The sequence below is a fragment of the Bos taurus genome, chromosome 5, assembly GCF_002263795.3.
Source record: "Bos taurus isolate L1 Dominette 01449 registration number 42190680 breed Hereford chromosome 5, ARS-UCD2.0, whole genome shotgun sequence".
Lineage (NCBI taxonomy): Eukaryota > Metazoa > Chordata > Mammalia > Artiodactyla > Bovidae > Bos > Bos taurus.
Window position 1 is genome coordinate 50,989,669 of NC_037332.1, and position 18,154 is coordinate 51,007,822.

General features: G+C 35.8%; 1 protein-coding gene across 5 annotated transcripts in view; it reads right to left on the reverse strand.

Moving 5' to 3' along the window:
* Window positions 1-4,864: 4,864 nt before the first annotated feature.
* The window catches only part of MON2 (MON2 homolog, regulator of endosome-to-Golgi trafficking), a 111,140-nt gene continuing 97,850 nt past the window's right edge, over window positions 4,865-18,154 (reverse strand). For all 5 annotated transcript variants that reach the window (XM_003586085.6, XM_002687551.7, XM_010805233.4 and 2 more), the window contains 2 exons: window positions 16,846-16,928; window positions 4,865-5,551 (listed from right to left, as the gene is read on the reverse strand). In XM_003586085.6, coding sequence (XP_003586133.1) covers window positions 5,388-5,551; window positions 16,846-16,928 — 247 coding nt within the window. In that variant the 3' untranslated portion in view covers window positions 4,865-5,387. The remainder of the gene's footprint in view (window positions 5,552-16,845; window positions 16,929-18,154) is intronic.

An 18,154-nucleotide genomic window follows, 5' to 3' on the forward strand; every position in this document is an offset into this window, starting at 1 on the left:
AGCATATGGATATCAACTACAGCCAGGAAAGACCTGGAGATGAGTACTGTAACATTTCAGGTCTTCTATCAAAGAATATGGCTTTCAACAGAAAAACAGAAACAGCTGAAATCCAAGGGCAATATGCTGCCTCAAGTCCTCCTTAAAAGTAGGGACTGTGCAAATAATATAAATCAACAAATATTTAGATAACATAAATATAAAATAGTTCAAAGTATCTGCCTCCCAAACAAAAAGCCCTCCCCCGCATTAGACAAAAAAAAACAAAAACAGATTTTAAAGACTTCCTTTGGAGAAAAGTGGTATAATCTCTATTTACACAAAATACATGATTGTTGCCAAGTTTAGCTGCGGAATTCATCATATTTATAGCAATCTCATTTTGTAAGCATCCTGGCTGCTGAATCCTATAGATTCAGAAAGATAGCAGAAGTTATAGCCTCTTGTTCAGCTATTTTAAAATGGCAGGGGGGATTTCACCTTTGCAAAAGAGCAACAGTGGCCAAAGTAGAAGGTATTTCCAGAGTCCCTTCTAATAGAAAGGCAGTTGGCAGTGCCTGCCTGTGTGTGGACTCATGAGTCATGTCTGACTCTTTGCAACCCCATGGACTGTAGCCCGCCAGGTTCCTGTGTCCACGGGGATTCTCTAGGCAAGAATACTGGAGTGGGTTGCCACTCCCTTTTCCAGGGGATCTTCCTAACCCAGGGATCAAACCTGGGTCTCCTACATTGCAGGCAGATTCTTTACAGCTGAGCCACTGGGGAAGCCCAGAGATATTTCCAGAGTCCCATCTGATAGAAAGGCAGTTGGAAAGTCTTCTACCCTACTAGCTCTGTTTCTTCTTAACAGATATAGGTGAAATTAGAGGAAAAGCTGAAGAGAAGAGGCAGAGATTAAAAGAGAAATGAGAGGAGAAAAAGGAAAATAAGAGGAAACTATAAGAAAGGAGAAAAAGGGAGAAAGATATTTAGTCAAAGGTCTCAATAATACAGTAAGACAAATCAACTCAAAATTCAAACTATGTATGCTGGCTCTAAAGAATAAGTAATTCATTAATTATCATCCCTGTTCTAGAGATAAGGAAACAGAGGCTTTGAACAGTTAAGGCGTGAAGTTAATAAGAGGCAGAAGCTCAGCTCCTTGCTACCTCACAATGTAAGATTACTAAGAATGTTTATATTCACAAAAGTATCACAACATGCTCCTTTAAAGAGAGCCAATATTGCTAGTGCATTCTAAATTACTAGATTTATTAAAAAAATTGATATTCATCTAAATCCTCAAATAGTTTTTATATAAGATAGATATTATGACTTACTTTCCAAATCTATAAAAACCCTTCATTCAAATTGAAAGCACTACTCTACTTACCAGAGATTTAAAAAAAAAAAAAATTAATTCAAGTGATTTTTAAAGCATTAAAAACTGCTTTCCCATAGCACATGAATTTGTAACACACCATGCACTATGAACTCCTGGTTCTTATCATGAGTGGTTTAAAAAAAAGTTAAATTCACTCTAATAATATAAGCATAGTAAAATGTGGTACTTTACACAAGATGTCATATCTGCTGAAGGCCAGAAGTGGTTAAGTAGAAATCCAAAGGACATACTAGGCTGCTGGCAATGCTTTCATGAGGCCGTTTTTGTCTACATTTGTGGTGTGTGTATGTTAAGTCACTTCAGTTGTGTCCAACTCTTTGTGACCCTATTGACTGTAGCCCACCAGGCTCCTCTGTCCATGGGATTCTCCAGGCAAGAATACTGGAGTGGATTGCCTTACCCTCCTCCAGGGGATCTTCCTGACCCAGGGATCGAACCCATATTTCTTACGTCTCCTGCTTTGGCAGGTGGGTTCTTTACCACTAGCGCCACCTGGGAAGCCCACATCAGTGGTAGTTTTCCATTAAAAAAAAAAAAGTAATCCACAATATTCTCAGCCTGGATACAGATTAATTCCAGAGGCTTCTAAATCTCCACATTCAATTTCTATAGCCATCTTAAGTAGGTGGATTCCTGAAAAAACTGTGCCTTGAACTAACTAGCCAGATGTCACATCACCTGCAGCAGACTGTTGAGGATTTGACTATTCATATGAATTATTCTAAATTTGACAAGAATATACTAGTCACTATATAATAACTACACTGTTATTCATTAACACAAGTATAATAATGTTAACCTCATTAATACTTTTGAGTTATTTTCAATAATTCATGTTGTTTCATTCTCAGCTTCTTAACTGACCCTTTGGCCTAATGGTTACCTAGGACTTGAGGTACCAAATTGTGACGATGAACAAAATACTCCAAGGTTACACTGAGAAAGGACAACCTAATTACTGGTCTACTATAGAATTAAGTGAATGTTATCAAGCAGAATAAAAATATATATGCTAAATTGCCCATCTTTTCCTTCTGCACTACAAAAAATTTAAGAAATACAGCAAAAGTTGAATCAATAATCACACAGGGGAAAAACAGATAAGAAATGACACAGCTGTTAATATAATAAAATTTAAAATGAAAGCAAGTGAAAAGTGGTTCTAAGCCAGACTTGTATGCACCCAGTAGCCTAATAAATAAATGTTACTCACAAAAGTATACAGTAAAACTAACAAAACTTTAACACTAGTTTCTATAAAGAAATACCCAATAAGAAACAACAAAATGATCTGCTTCTTTTTGGCAGTAGTAGCATTACAGGAAACCAAGTTATTCAAGTTGAAAATTAGTTTCTTTTTTAATGGAAAACAGTCAGAAAAGGACTTTAATCCACTTGGCATATGCCAGTTGTCCAACAATCTATATAAGATAGGCACTGTCAGTGACAAAAAGTGATTATGTGAGGCTTAAAACTCACTGTATTTATAATATGTATCCCAAAGGACATTATTACTACTGTTTTAAGGCCTATAGTCTCAAATGTACTATAAAATTATCTCAGCTTTGGGAGTTTCCTTTTTGAATCTCCTAGCATCCAGTAAATTCACACCCACAGCTCAGTTTTTCTAGTAACTAAAGAAAGCAATTCAGACCAACAAGAGGAAAATGTGTTAACCTCTCCAGGGATCAGGATATTTTAGAAAATGCAGCCTTGACTCAAGGGAATGAACTGCTAGTAATGATTACTGGCGGTGGCAAGAGATACTCTGGGAGGAAAAATGTGTCAAATCATATCAGCAGGTGGGCAGCCCACTTTGCTTATCACTAAGACTGGGATGATTATTGTACTATATAGTATTAATACATTCATATTATGTGTGTATAAATACCATACATATATATATATTTTTCAATCTGTAGGGCATGGTCCTAGTATTGAAAACTAATGCAATGTTAGCTTAAACTACTCAGTTTATATAAATATATGCTGCATACCCTTGTCTCACATCTAACTTTCACTAGAATAATAATTATTTTGATTTCAATTGATCTGTTATTTCTCAAAAACAGACATATTTTTACTTCATGCAAATTCATGTCAATATTTTTAAGGTGTTACTGAACTGGAAAACTACCCCTCTTATTCTATTTCAACACTTTAGCAGTGATATACAGATTTTTCTGATTCCCAGTTTAACATCCAAATACAGAAAATAAACTAAATACACAGATTGAACTTTTTTTTTTTTTAACAACTTTAAGGAAATGCTGAAGATAGAATCTAGGAAATGCCATATTTTATGTTAACTTTAGGTGAAATTATAAAATAGAAATTCATCATTTAGTGTAAATAAAAATAGCATCCCTTTGAAAAAAAGACCTTATCACATGTGCAAATTAAATAAATACAGATAATAGTGCAAAGTAAATAAATACACAATTACAACACCCTCAAAACTGTATCTAATTCATGACTCAATTCTAATACCTTATTATAGTTTTATAATAATTCGAGAGGCTGAAATTTATAAATTCTATTAAACTCAAAGGCTTTTCAGAACACTAAAATAATACTAAGACCATTATAATTTATGAATAATCATTTTTAAAACATATTTGCATTTTCACATAAATAACTATGGAAATTTAACTCAGAAGAAAAATATAATACCATAATCCATTAAAGAAAGAAAATACAGTGAGTTAGGTCAGTTTTTTAAGAAATAAGTTAGTATATTCAAGAGCACTTTTCTTCTTCACTAACATAGGAAAGTGAAACAAAATTAGCATTTTACTCCATGACAGAAAATTTACTGTACTTCTAAATGCTACTCTATCTCCAAAAATGCACTTCTCATTGTTTTGGAATACACACATAGTTTGTATTTGTGGATTAGCAGTGCTATTTTCTTCTTGAGAAGATATTACAAAATGAAACACTCAAATGAACAAAACCTCACAGCAAAATTTTAGGACATCTAAAAATCATCTTGGCTGGGTCATATTTCAAAGACAATGATTAATGTTGTTAGTCAGTAGGGGGAAAAAAGTCAGTAGAAATATAAAATACGAAAAGTCTTTAAAATCCAGACAGTAAATATAAAAAGAGACAGACTTAAGTGAAATCTGGGAAAGATATTTAAAGAAATGAGGTATGATGGAGCTATAGTGCTACAATTCATCTCAACATATTAAGTTTTAATAATAACCTCTACTTCAGAATTGCAGAATCAGCAAAAATCATAAACTATCTGCTGCTGTGTTCTTGTGACCTTTCTGGTCAGATTTTTAATAGTCACTAGTAAATACATTCAAAATAAGCATTAAGCTAACTGCATAATCATATGGTAAGCATATCTGCCACTTAAGGCAAATTATAAGTAAAAATGTAAGCAAACAATTTTGTATTAATAATAAATACAGCCTCAAGCATTTAACATGATCAATATTTTAAAAATTTAAATAATAAATGCAACAATTTTATACAGAACTGTACCATTTATTATACACACAAGTTGATCAGTTCCCTTTGTTTACAAAGGCTGGTTATAGACAAAATGGAATGTTACAGTACCATCTTGCATAAAATTTTAGTACAATTTTGTACTAGAAAAAGGGTGCAAAAACACCAGCCTAATAAATCTGATTAAATGAAGTATCTTTTCTTTCTTTTTAAAAAGTACATCATTAACACATACACCACAAACTGTACATAAGCTCACTTTTAAATCACCAGTTGAAGATACGGGTAGCAGGTACGTTGTAGAATTAACCATTCCTCCCATCAGTTTATTAAAGGCTTGCTCTGCTACTCATTCAGGAGCCTTTGCTGACGTGTAAGCTTGTAATATGAATTACTTAACTCAGGTAAGTACAATTTAAAGGAGGCCAACAACAGCTGCCAGGAATTATTTGTAGTAAGATACGTCCTTCTCACAGAAAATTCACTGAGGAGCAAAGATTTTTCATGTATCATTCTTCTGTAAATTTAGAGTAGCTGCTCAAGATTCTCCATTTTGAACTTTGGATGTTGGTGGTTGCATGAAATCCTTAAAAGGAACTAGTGCCTCTTTCAGGGCAGAACAGACCTCGGAAGATGAGCAGGTGATGCATTCCACTAGAGTTGGGTATAAGGCAATTACTTGTGCCCAGGTATTTCCATCAACTGTAATGCAAGTATAAGGAAAGAGGGGGCTGAATTAGCAGATTATCTAGTTAATACAAACACATTCCTTTAAATCCAATGCAAAAATTTTTTTTCTAAAATATGGAGATTCCACAAGCTTGTACCTTTCTTTAAAGTCTAGAAGACATGATCAGTGTGCAGACTCATCAATACCACCAAATATGATCAAGTATTTAAATGATACTTCAGTTTGTGAAGGGCTTGGAAGCTAACAAAACAACTTAGAATAATTCAAACTTTTATCATTTTCAGTATAATAGCCAGAGAAGAAAGTGTACTTTTTAAGAACAATTAGAAAACAATTCAATTTTGGGGAATTCCCTGGCGGTCCAGTGGTTAGGATTCTATGCTCTCACTGCCAAAGGCCAGGGTTCAATCCCTGGTCGGGGAATCAAGATCCCACACACTAAGTGGCATTGCAAAAAAAAAAATATCCATTTTTTTATGCAGTTGTAGGCTAAAAAATATATACATCTTAAATTTTTTTCCTAGTAATGACCTTAATATTGATGGTAACTTCAAATGACTACACATACATCCATTCTTCTCTTATACTTTTTGCTAATCTTTAATGTATATGAGTAGACTTAAACTATAGTGGGGAGGGACACTTTTGCCTTCCTCATCACTATTATGAACAACTAGTACAGTGAAATGCTATCTGTGAATGGACAACAGTGTTACACCACAATTACTTGATTTCCTTATGCACTGAGATCATATATTACATTTCTGTTTTCCTCTAAGTATTGTGCACATTGTTGAGAGCACAATACACAATAAAAACGGATGACAGACTTTTCTTAGACAGTATATGTATATGGCACTTAGTGGAACAAGTCTCAAATCTGGGAGGTAGTGTAGTATAAAAAAAAAGCACAGTACACTATGCATAGGAGCTTTTGTTCCATTTTTCACTCCAATTTACTGAGTGTCTACTAAGTATCTAAAAACCTTTCTGAAATAAGGTAGTGCTGGGTGTCCCTGAACAAGTCATATAATTTCTCATGTCTCTACTATAGAATAAAGGAATGAGGTTCTCAAATTAGTGTTCTTCAAAAAAAAAAATTGATGATCAAGTAAGTCTGGCAAATGTTATACATATTATCTTCCCTTTTGGGGATTCACAGTTCACATGAATTTATTAAATGCTCATAATGAAAGAACAGGTTTAACTTTTATCAATTCAGGGTTTCCAAAATTAATTTGACTATGAAATTTTTCCATTCAGTATCCACTGACATCCCTCAACATTAATATTCATTCCTTAGTACATATCTTGGGAAATGCTAATCTATTTTTAATCTCTTCTCTACCCAAATAGGCTTCCTCAGAGCAGAGGTAAGAAAAAAAAAAGGCGAGTGGGACTGATGGATATAGGTAAGGGAGCAAATGTCAGGCCAGAGCTGTTCTGCTTTTTATCAGTTTTGTATGTTGGAAATCCATATCAGATTTCATTTGTAAGAAGAATTTTGCTGCTTAACAACAACAAAGAAACATTTTAAAAACCAATGGCGTAAGTAATTTTAAACAGTTTGCTCCAGTAGTTGTCTACAGAACTTTCTACTAATCACTTAACAAAAAGATTACACTAAAAGAATTCTGGGAAAAGGCAAAGTAGTAAGGGCCAGGAATCTGTCTACCCACTTAGAAAACAATTGAATTGGCAGAATCTGAGGCAACTGTTTTGAAACTCTGGAGCCTACTGAAGGTTGCAGATTCCAAGATTTGGACAGTATATTGTGGTTAATTTTTGTCAATCTAAGCCTTTAGCACAGTAGCAGCCTACCTATCCCCACTTCTAGCCATGTGGGAAGCAGCTGTGCTCATGTTCCTAGCACAGCCTTGGACGGCTTGTGGGAGGCCAGAGTAGGAAAAAGGGACCCTATCCTTCAAATATCAAGGATCTGTGCTCTAATTGCTACTTCTGATCACAGACAGAGGCTTCAGGAACAAAAATCAACAACAACAAATAGTTCAAAAATGGGAAAAGGATTTGAAAAGACATTTCTCCAAAGAAGATATACAAATGGCTGATAAAGTACATGAAAAGATGCTCAACATCATTAATTGTTAGGAAAACGCAAATGGAAACTACAATTAGGTACCCTCTCACACTTAACAGAATGGCTATTGTTAAAAAACAAACAGAAAACAAGCATAGGTGAGGATGTGGAGAAAACACAGCTCGGGTTCACTGTTGGTGGTAACGTAAGATATGGTACAGCCACCGTGGGAACAATATGGTAGTTCTCAAAAAACAAAAAATAGAATTTAAAGTAGGATCCAGAAATTTTGGAAAACTTCTGGATATAATTATACATTCAAAAGAATTAAAAACAGGATCTCAAAGAGATATCTGTATGCACTTGTTCACAGCAGCATTATTCACAACAGCGAACACATGGAAGCAACCCAAGTGTCCAACAGATGAATGAATACATACACACACAGAATGGAATATTATCTGGCCTCAAAAACAGAAGGAAATTCTGCAACATACTAAAATATGGATAAGATTTAACAACATTAGCTAAGTGAAATAATAAGGCAAACATGGTATGTTTCAACTTACATGAGGTAGTTAAGAGTAGTCAAGATCACAGAGATAAAAATTAGAATGGTGATTACCACAGGCTTGGAGAAGTGGGGAATGGGGAATTATTGTTTAATGAGTACAGAGTTTCAGTTACAAAATGGAAAGAGTTACATACATGGACAGAGGTGATAGTTACCAACACTGTGAATGCATTTAATACCACTGAAAAAACAGTTAGGATGATGAGTTTTTTAACATGTATTTTACTGTGATAAAGTAATTTTTTGGGAAAAAAGATTGCATAGATTGAAAGCTATCTAGATTGGCCCAGACTTATTCCTGGTTTATTGTAGGAAAACACAAAGATACATTATTTAAGATAACATCATAAAACTCAGGGGAAGCTACTCAAATTTCTTAAATTTTTTTAAAAAATATGTTTTAAAAACTAACAACCATAGATCTTCATGGGCACTCTGGACTTAACTATCAAAAACAATGAAAAAGCTACACATACTGATACAGAAGAATCTTTATTTTATGAAGTGGAAAAAATGAAGTGTGTTCACAATAGTAGGTAAGATATGGGGCTATTATGAATATTTATTTGTGTTAAAAACTGGGGGCATATTGGAGCACAGTTGACTTCTGAACAACACAGGTCTGAATGGTGTGGATCCACATATACGCAATAAATACTGCAGTGCTACATGATCCCCGGTCGGTTGAGTCCAAGCATGCAGAACCCCAAATATGGAAGAACCATCTAAGTTATAGAGGAATTTATGACTGCTCGGAAGGTCAGCACCCCTAATTCCTGCATTGTTCAAGAGCCAACTACACATATATTTGTATTTACATAATAAACTTATGGAAGAATCCACAAACTAATAAAAATGGTTGACTATGGAAAGATAGGAGCCTGGCAGGTACAGAACAACGGATACAGATACAGAACAGGGGAAAGACTGCTGTTCCCTGTATATCTTTCTACAGTTTTGAGTTTTTGAACCATGTGTATATTCACTATTTTTTCAAATTTTTAATTAAAGAGTAAGATGATAAATAAGTCAAAAAAAATACCTCCCCCACCAGAGAACCCTAAAACAAATAACAAATGTTCTAAACAAATACTGGGTGAACACTGGCTCTGCTGGCTTCCAGCAGTCCAACATATTTCTGCTGGGAAGGCCCAACGTTCTCCAAGTTGTTTTCTTTTTTCTTATTTCTGAATGGAGTTTAGCATATCGTGTTAATATGTTACTATGTCATCATTTATTTAACTTAAATCTTCACTTAATATACCCACAGGCATAATTCAAACTTTCTTGAACAATTTTAACATTAATTTAGTTAAATCATCTATCATTAATACACTGCCCTACCCATGGCCCATTGACTTTTCAAAAAAAGGCTATTGAGTTTTCCTTCCCTTTTCTTCCATTATACAAATTCTGGTTACATTCTTAACAGCTATCCAAAGATCATAAAAAATACATTTGCCATTCTTACTATATCTATAGCAATAACATGAAAAATAGATAATTTCCTGTTTACTTCTTAAGTATAATATATTTCTAAGAATCAAATTCTACCTTGTGATCTAATAAAGATTTTACTGGTCTCTAGGAAGTCAATGCATGATTTCCCTTTCTGAAAAATAAACCAGAACATCTTATTAAGATTATTCAAATTTGAACTTGATAGGATAAATTAAGGACATTTGTTCAAGAATTTTTCTTAGAAATTCTACACCTTCTTTTTGAGGTTGAATATACACAAGTCTACTGCTTCTTGAAATTTAGTATAATATGCCCTCTAGGCCAAAGTAACAGTCGGTGAATTTTGAAAGGAGCAAAATATGTATTTGATTATATAACAACTGACAGGAACAAATTATCCTGGGATTCATTTATTAGGAACCTATGTTCTTCTTGGGTCTTAAAAGTAATGCTGCTTAAAGCATCAATCTGCTTGTACCAGAATGCAAATAAACAGACTTCTTCTCTAACAAAGTCTTACTGTATAAAAAAGTAAGCTAAACCAGTGTGCTTAGTGACACAATTGACTTACACTCTGATGCCAGCTCTTTATCTTGTCCTGAACCAGTAACAAACTCTTAAAACCAGTGGCTGGTCCAAAAAAAAACTCAGTGGTGGTAGCGTGTTTCAGAATAGAATACAACATGATTAAAAAGCCTGTCAAGAACTTTACGCTTTAAGGGGAGTGAGTCATGTACACATGGGACTATAATACAGACAGAGAGCTTCAGGAGCACACAGAAGAGAGCTACAACTTCACCAAAAGGAGAAACCACTCACCTTCAAGGAATAAAATCAAGGCTTAAAAGTGGTGTGATATCTGTCCAGGGTGGACACAGGCAGGAGAATGAAATGAGGAAAGGATTGGGAGTGCCTGGGTTGACTGACAATGTGAGTTTGGTGGGAGAATAGTATATATGAAGTCCAGTGGGAGATAAAAGCATGAAGAGAATAGAGTTAAGACAGTAGGATGCTCTGTATTTGGTAGGTAGTGGTAATGAAAAAGATTATTTTGTTCTGTTTTATAAGGATGGGAAAATGAATCACCAATGCAGCACTTTTAGAAAAATCATTTTTGGCATTAATGTAAAGAATGGACTGGATAGAAATGAGTAACAGAAAAGGGGAAACAAATGAGAAAGCGCTATAAAAATGATCCAAAGCTATTTATATGATAAATGGGTACAAATGCAGAATAGAAGACTCTTATGACCCAAAAGACTCAGTCATGTTCTACATTAAAAATATATAAAATATAAATTATCCACACAGCTGCTGCTTAGAGTGCTCAGTCGTGTCTGACTCTTTGTGACCCCATGGACTATAGCCCACCAGGCTCCTCTGATGGGGATTCTCCAAGGAAGAATACTAGAGTGGGTTGCCATGCCCTCCTCCGGGGATCTTCCCAACCCAGGGATTGAACTCAGGTCCTTGCCAGCGGATTCTTTACCGCCTGAGCACCATTTAGGCCAATTTGGGCCTCCCAGGTGGCGCTAGTGGTAAAGTACCCCATCTGCCAACGCAAGAGTTGTAAGAGATGCAAGTTCAAGCTCTGGGTTGGGAAGATCCCCCGGAGGAGGGCACGGCAACCCACTCCAGCATTCTCGCCTAGAGAATCCCATGGACTTCATCTCTTCTCTTTAACCTACAACTATTAATAGTAAAATATCTTTAACTCAGTAAAAGTGTCTCTGCCCAATACATCAGGATTGCAGAGAATTCCACACATCTGTACAACTATACATACGACTGGATAGACTGAAAATTCTCTGGCAGTCCAGTAGTCAGGATGCCAGACTCTCACTGCCAAGGGCCTGGTTTGTTTTGATCCTTGTCGGGGAACTAAGATCCCACAAACAGCATGGCCAAAAAGAAAAAAAAAAAAGAGTGGATGGACTGAAATACACAGAGGAGGCAGGACTGGGGAAACAGTGGAGGTGGTACCTGCAGTCCTGGATCCCCAGTCACAGCAGCGAATCCCACAGAAAACCTAGGAGCAGTAGGGCAGGTGACACAATGACTCTGGCTTCTCAGCCACAGCAGTGACTACGGCTACAGGGAACCACGCAACAATAGCGACATCACCCCTCCAGTCACAGAAACCCATGTGAGTCTGGCCCCTCTGCCCACAGCAGCAGTGTCCATGAAACGGATAACCCTGAACGTGGTAACAGCATCAGACCCCAGCTCCTCACTGCACCCACCCTCTCTCCCCACTGCAGTGGACCCAGGAGATCCCAGACATGGTGGAGATACCCACCATACCAGTGACCTAGGCCGCAACACTGGCAGCAACAAGGTACCAGCAACCCCTAAAGCAAAGTAGTGACAAGGGCACCAGATGCTACCTCTGGCAGAAGCAGTGGACAGTGAAAAGTGCCAATTCTCACTCTAACCACAGGCATCGCAGATAAGAGAAATCAAAAACTTGTACTATAGTGCCACCTACTGAAAAACAAAAGAAAGGCCTCTCATCACTAACCTGTTACATTGTTAAAATCAAATAAAAAAGAAGCTTTACTAAAGAAAAAAGGTGTTTGTTCCTTCAAATATATCAGAGGAACAATTTTCATCAAGCAACATGAAAAATCAAAGTAACATGGTATCAGAAAAGAAAATGACAATTCTCCAGAAGCCAAACTTAAAATCACCCAACACTGCAATCTGATTGATAAAATTAAAACAGCTGACAGAGGAGCCTAGTGGGCTACAGTCCACGGGGTCACAAGAGTCAGACATGACTTAGCAACCACACCACCACCACCCACCACCACCACCCACCACCACCACCTAAAGAAATTTAGAAAGCTACAAGAAAGCTCAGATAGAATAGTATGATGAGTTTAGGAATAAAATTAGTGAACAGAAGGAATATGTTACCAAAGAGACTGAACTCTAAAAAATAACCAAACAAACTCTGGAGCTGAAGAACTCAATAAAAAGAGATGAAGAATGTATGTAACATATGGGAAATAGAACACACCATATGGAAGAGAATTAGCTAACTCAAAGATAGAAACTGTGGGTCTTCCCTGGTGGTCCAGTGTTTAAGAATCCACCTTTCAATACAGAGGATGTAGGTTTGATCCCTGGTTGGGGAACTAGGATCCCACCTGCCACGGAGCCCTCATGCCCCAACTAAAGAGAAGTCCACACACCACAACGAAAACCCAATGCAGTCAAAAATAATAAATAAATGTTTAAAAAGATAGAAATTTTATAATGATATAGGTAGGAGAGGAAAGAGACCTAAGATTTTTTTTAAAGGAAGAAATTATATAAGAACTATCCAGTCCTATTAGGAAAGGCAACAACAGAGTAATGGGCATTCCGGAAGAAGGAGGGCTTCTCTTCTCTGGTGGCTCAGTGGTAAAAGAATCCGCCTGCCAGTTCAGGGGCTGCAGGAGACACAGGTTCGATCCCTGGGTTGGAAAGATCTTGTGGAGGAGGAAATGGCAACCCACTTCAGTGCTGACAGAAGAGCCTGGCAGGCTACAGACCACAGGGTCAAAGAATTGGACACAACCAGGCAACTGAACACACACACAGGAGAAGAAAAGAAGAAGGGAGTAGACAGTTTATTTAAAGAAACAATAGCTGAGACCTTCCCAAACCTGCGGAAGCAACTGCATATACAAGTCCATTAAGCCAAGAGAACACCTAATTACCTCAATGCAAAAAGACCTTCTCCAGGACAAATTATATTAAAACTGCGAAAAGATCAATGACAAAGAAAGAATTTTAAAGTCATCCAGGGGAAAAAGAATGGTAACCTACCATTAGGTAACCCATTAGGCAATCAGATTCTCAGCAGAAAATCTATATAGGCCAGGAGAAGAATACTCAAAATGTTGAAAGATTAAAAACCTACCAGCCAAGCCTACTCTATCCAGCAAAGTTATCCTTCAGATATGAAAGAGAAATAAAGCCTTTTCCAGACAAATGAATTGAGGCAAAAGACCTCCCTTATAAAAAATGTGGAAAGAAGCTCTTCTACTTGAAACAAAAAGATAAAAGTACACAAAACACTGAATAAAGTGATAATACAGATAAAAATCTTTTAAATAATTATAACATAAAGGTTAAAGAGGGAAAAGCAGTAAAAAAAAAAAAATAATTTAGGAATGAAATCACAACATAAAAAAGGGTAATCTGAGACAACAAAAAAACACAAAAGGGAATAGGAAAAGGACAGAACATGTACAGGCAAATAAAATGTGCTATCAGCAGAAAAAGAAATATTTCATCAGTGAGACACTTCACAGAAACATCAAGGTAAACACAAAATATAAATCTAGAGCAGAGACAGAAAATATAAAAAAAGAGAAAACTGAGGAAAATATCACAAAACCCACAAATGAAAATGGTGTAAACACAAGGAAAAAGAAAGAATGTAGATATAGACCAACCAGAAAAAAAAGATAAAATGGCAGTCCTCAGTCCTCATCCATTAATAATCACTCTAAATGTAAATGGATTGAATTCACCAATCAAAAGACACAGAGTGGCTGGATGGATTAAAAAACAAGACCCAAGCACATGCTGCCTCCAGGAGACTCATGTCATCTCTAAAGACAAACACAGGCTCAAAGTGAAGGGATCGAAGATGATACTCCAAGCACATGATAGCCAAAAGGAAGCAGATGTAATATCTGTATGTACTCTTATCAGACAAAACACACTTTGAGCCAAAAAAAGGTAACAAGAGACAAAGATGAACACTGTATAATGATAAAGGGGAAAATTCATCAAGAAGACATAGCAGTTTCTAATATATATGTACCTATCCCAGGTGGTGTTAGTGGTAAAGAACCTGGCTGCCAAGAGACACAGGTTCAATCTCTGGGTCGGGAAGATCCCCTACAGGAAGGCATGGTAACCCATTCCAGTATTCTTGCCTGGAAAATCCCATGGATAGAGGAGCCTGGTGGTCTATATAGTCGATGAGGTCACAGAAGAGTCACAAACGACTTATCAACTGAACAACAAAAACACAGAAACAGCAAAATATATAAAGTAATTATTAATAGATCTAAAAGGAGAAACTGACAGCAACACAATACCAGTGGGTGACTTTAACACCCCACTTACAGCAATGGATAGATCATTCAGACAGAAAGTCAACAAAGAAGTAAGTGGCCTTCAATGAATCAGACCAGATGGGTTTGATAGACATATATAGAACATGCCATCCAAATGCACCAGAATACACATTCTTCTCTAGTACACATGGAACATTACTAAGGACAGACAACATGTTGGGGCACAAAACAAGTCTCAATAAATTTAAGAAGACTGAAGCCATATCAAACATCTTTTCCAATCACAATAGTATGACACTAGAAATCAACTACAAAAAGAAAATTGGAAAAATCACAAATATGTGGAAACTAAAAAACATGCTGCTGCTGCTGCTAAGTTGCATCAGTCGTGTCCGACTCTGTGCAACCCCATAGACGGCAGCCCACCAGGCTCCACTGTCCCTGGGATTCTCCAGGCAACAACACTGGAGTGGGTTGCCATTCCCTTCTCCAACGCGTGAAAGTGAAAAGTGAAAGGGAAGTCGCTCAGTCGTGTCCAACTCGTAGCGACCCCATGGACTGCAGCTCACCAGGCTCCCCCCCATCCCTGGGATTTTCTAGGCAAGAATACTAGAGTGGGATGCCATTGCCTTCTCTGAAAAAACATGCTACTGAACAACTATTGAGTCAATGAAGAAATCAAAGGGTAAATTTTAAAAACACCTGAAGACAAATGGAAACAAAAATATAACATTCCGAAATCTACATGATGCAGCAAAAGTGGTACTTATGTGGAAGTTTACAGCAATATAGGCTTACCTCAAGTAATAAGAAAATTCTCAAAAAAATCTAACCTTACATATAACGGAACTAGAAAAGAAGGATGAATGAAGCTCAAAGTCAGTGGAAGAAAGGAAATAATAAAGACCAGAGCAGAAACAACTGAGAGAGAGACTAACAGCAAAAGTCAATAAAACTAAGAGCATACTAGTACAGTGTATACACAAGTAAAAATAAAATACTGTACACATGAAACATATAATATTACAAACCAATGTTACCTCAATAAATAAAATAATAATAAACCATGAGGTATTACCTGAAACCTGTTAAAATAGTGTCGTCAAAAAAAGAAGAAACATTAAGTGTTAGCAAGGATATGGAGAAAAGGTAACACTGGTGCCTGTGAATGGGAATGTAATTTAGTACATCTACCATGAAAATCTGTAGAGAGTGTCCTCAAAAAAATAAAACTAGAACTATGATCCAGCAACTCCACTTCTAGGCATATGTCCAAAGAAACTGGAAGCATATCTCAAAGAAATATTTGTATCCCCATGTTCACTGTAGCGTTACTGACAGTAGCCAAGACATAGAAACAACCGAAGTATCCATCAGTGGAAGACGACTAATGATGCAGTATGTATGTATATGCATATTTACATATATTTGTAAACACACACACACACAACAAAATATTACTCCACCATGAGAAGGAAGAAAATCCTGCCATGTGAGTCAATGGAATGGACCTGAGGGCATTATGTTAAATGAAATGTCACACTGAGAAAGATAAATACTAGTATTATATTGCTTGTATGTGGAATCTAGAAAAACTGAACTCAAAGAAACAGAGGGTAAAACGGTGGTCACGAAGAACTGAGAGTGTTGGGGAAATGGGTAGATGTTGGTCAAAGGATACAAATTTCCAGGTATAAGATGAATAAGTTCTGGAGATTTAACACACAGCATGGTGATTACAGTTAATAATACCATATTATATGCCTGCAAGTTGCTAAGAGTAAATTTTAAACCTTCTCACTGCAAGAAAAGAAATGGTAATTATGTGACATATTGAAAATATATCAAATCAACAAGTTGTATACCTTCAACTTATATACTTATATATCAACTATATCTCAAAGCTGTTGGGGAAAAAGTTGGCAAAATTTGTTTAAAATAAGGAAAACATTACAAAGCAATTGTACTTAATTGACATCCTTATGTCGGCTATAATGGACTTGTTGCTTTGTTGTCCTAAGGCCCAAGGGAAAAAAGTCTTGTAGCTGTTACATTCCTAACATTCAGTTAACTAAACAGTAGTACAAAAATACAACACAAATAGAACATAAATGTTATAAGCTTAGAATTACTGGGTTTCTAAGTACTTACCATTCTCAGGCTTAGTCTTCTTAAGTGAATCAATGAGAGTACTGACTGCTTTTAAAACAAATATGATTTCTGTTACTTGTTGCCTAAAAAAAAGGGGGAAATTATTTCCAAAAAGATTTTAAGATACACCACGTGTGTTTTTTTCACTAAATTATACAAATAGATATACTTTGGAAAATACTGAACATTAAACAGTGCAAAGTTAATATTAGTTTTAAATTCTTATAAAATAAAATCATTTCAGTAACGTATTTTGGTATGCAACTAAGATTTATAGTTATTCTAAGTTATCAACACTAAAATGGGGGGAAAGACAATCTATTCATGAAAATTTAAATTTATTTGTAAGATATTTCTTAAAACTACTTAAAATTAAAACACTGTATAAGATATGCTGTTAAAACTTCTACAAAAGTTTTTTTCTTTTTAACTAATTAGTACTAAAAGAGATCTGCCAAAACTTAAATGTATATAAAGATTGTTATTACCCCCTGTACATAATTTATCATGCTGTTAAAAGTATGTTTAAAATTACAACAGTACTTATTTAACTTTCTAAAACAACATATAAGAAATATGCTCAAAGTCAATTTAGAGACATCAGCGATGAAGAATAAGCTTGGAGTAAAGGACCAACAAGAGTAGTTTGATTATTCTTTCTCTCTGTAGAAATATATCTCTTCTTCTCTACAGTCCTCCCCCACGCCCCACTCCTGGTATGAATCTGTGTTATCACTCAACTGATAAGATTTTCTTAATAGTATGAGAGGGTACTATTTCAAGCCTCCCTTTTTAAGTATGGTGGTGGTTTGGTGGTTTAGTCACTAAGCCTTGTCCGACTCTTACAAGCCCATGGACCATAGCCTGCCAGGCTCCTCTGTCCATGGGATTCTCCAGGCAAGAATATTGAAGTGGGTTGCTGTTTACTTCTCCACTTTTTAAGTATACAGGTATTTTATTGGGCTGCAATGTCGTTTTAAGAAAAGAATGTAATAATACTGCATTAAACATAAGACAATACAATAATATAACAATTATAATAAGACTATTTAAAGCAATAAACACTTAAAACACAAGAAAGGAAAGAAGGAAAACTGCTTTCTGAAATCAAGTATCTTTTGCTCTAATAAAAATACTCCAATCAAGGCAACCCTATTATTGCTTTCATAAGTATACTTCAGAGGTCAATTTTAAAAAAATTAATTTTCAATCATGACAATAACCGAATTACTAACACCTGTCTTTGGAATGTTTTTGTATATAATTTATTAGAAGGTATAATTTATGTTCTAGAAATTCAAAATATAGT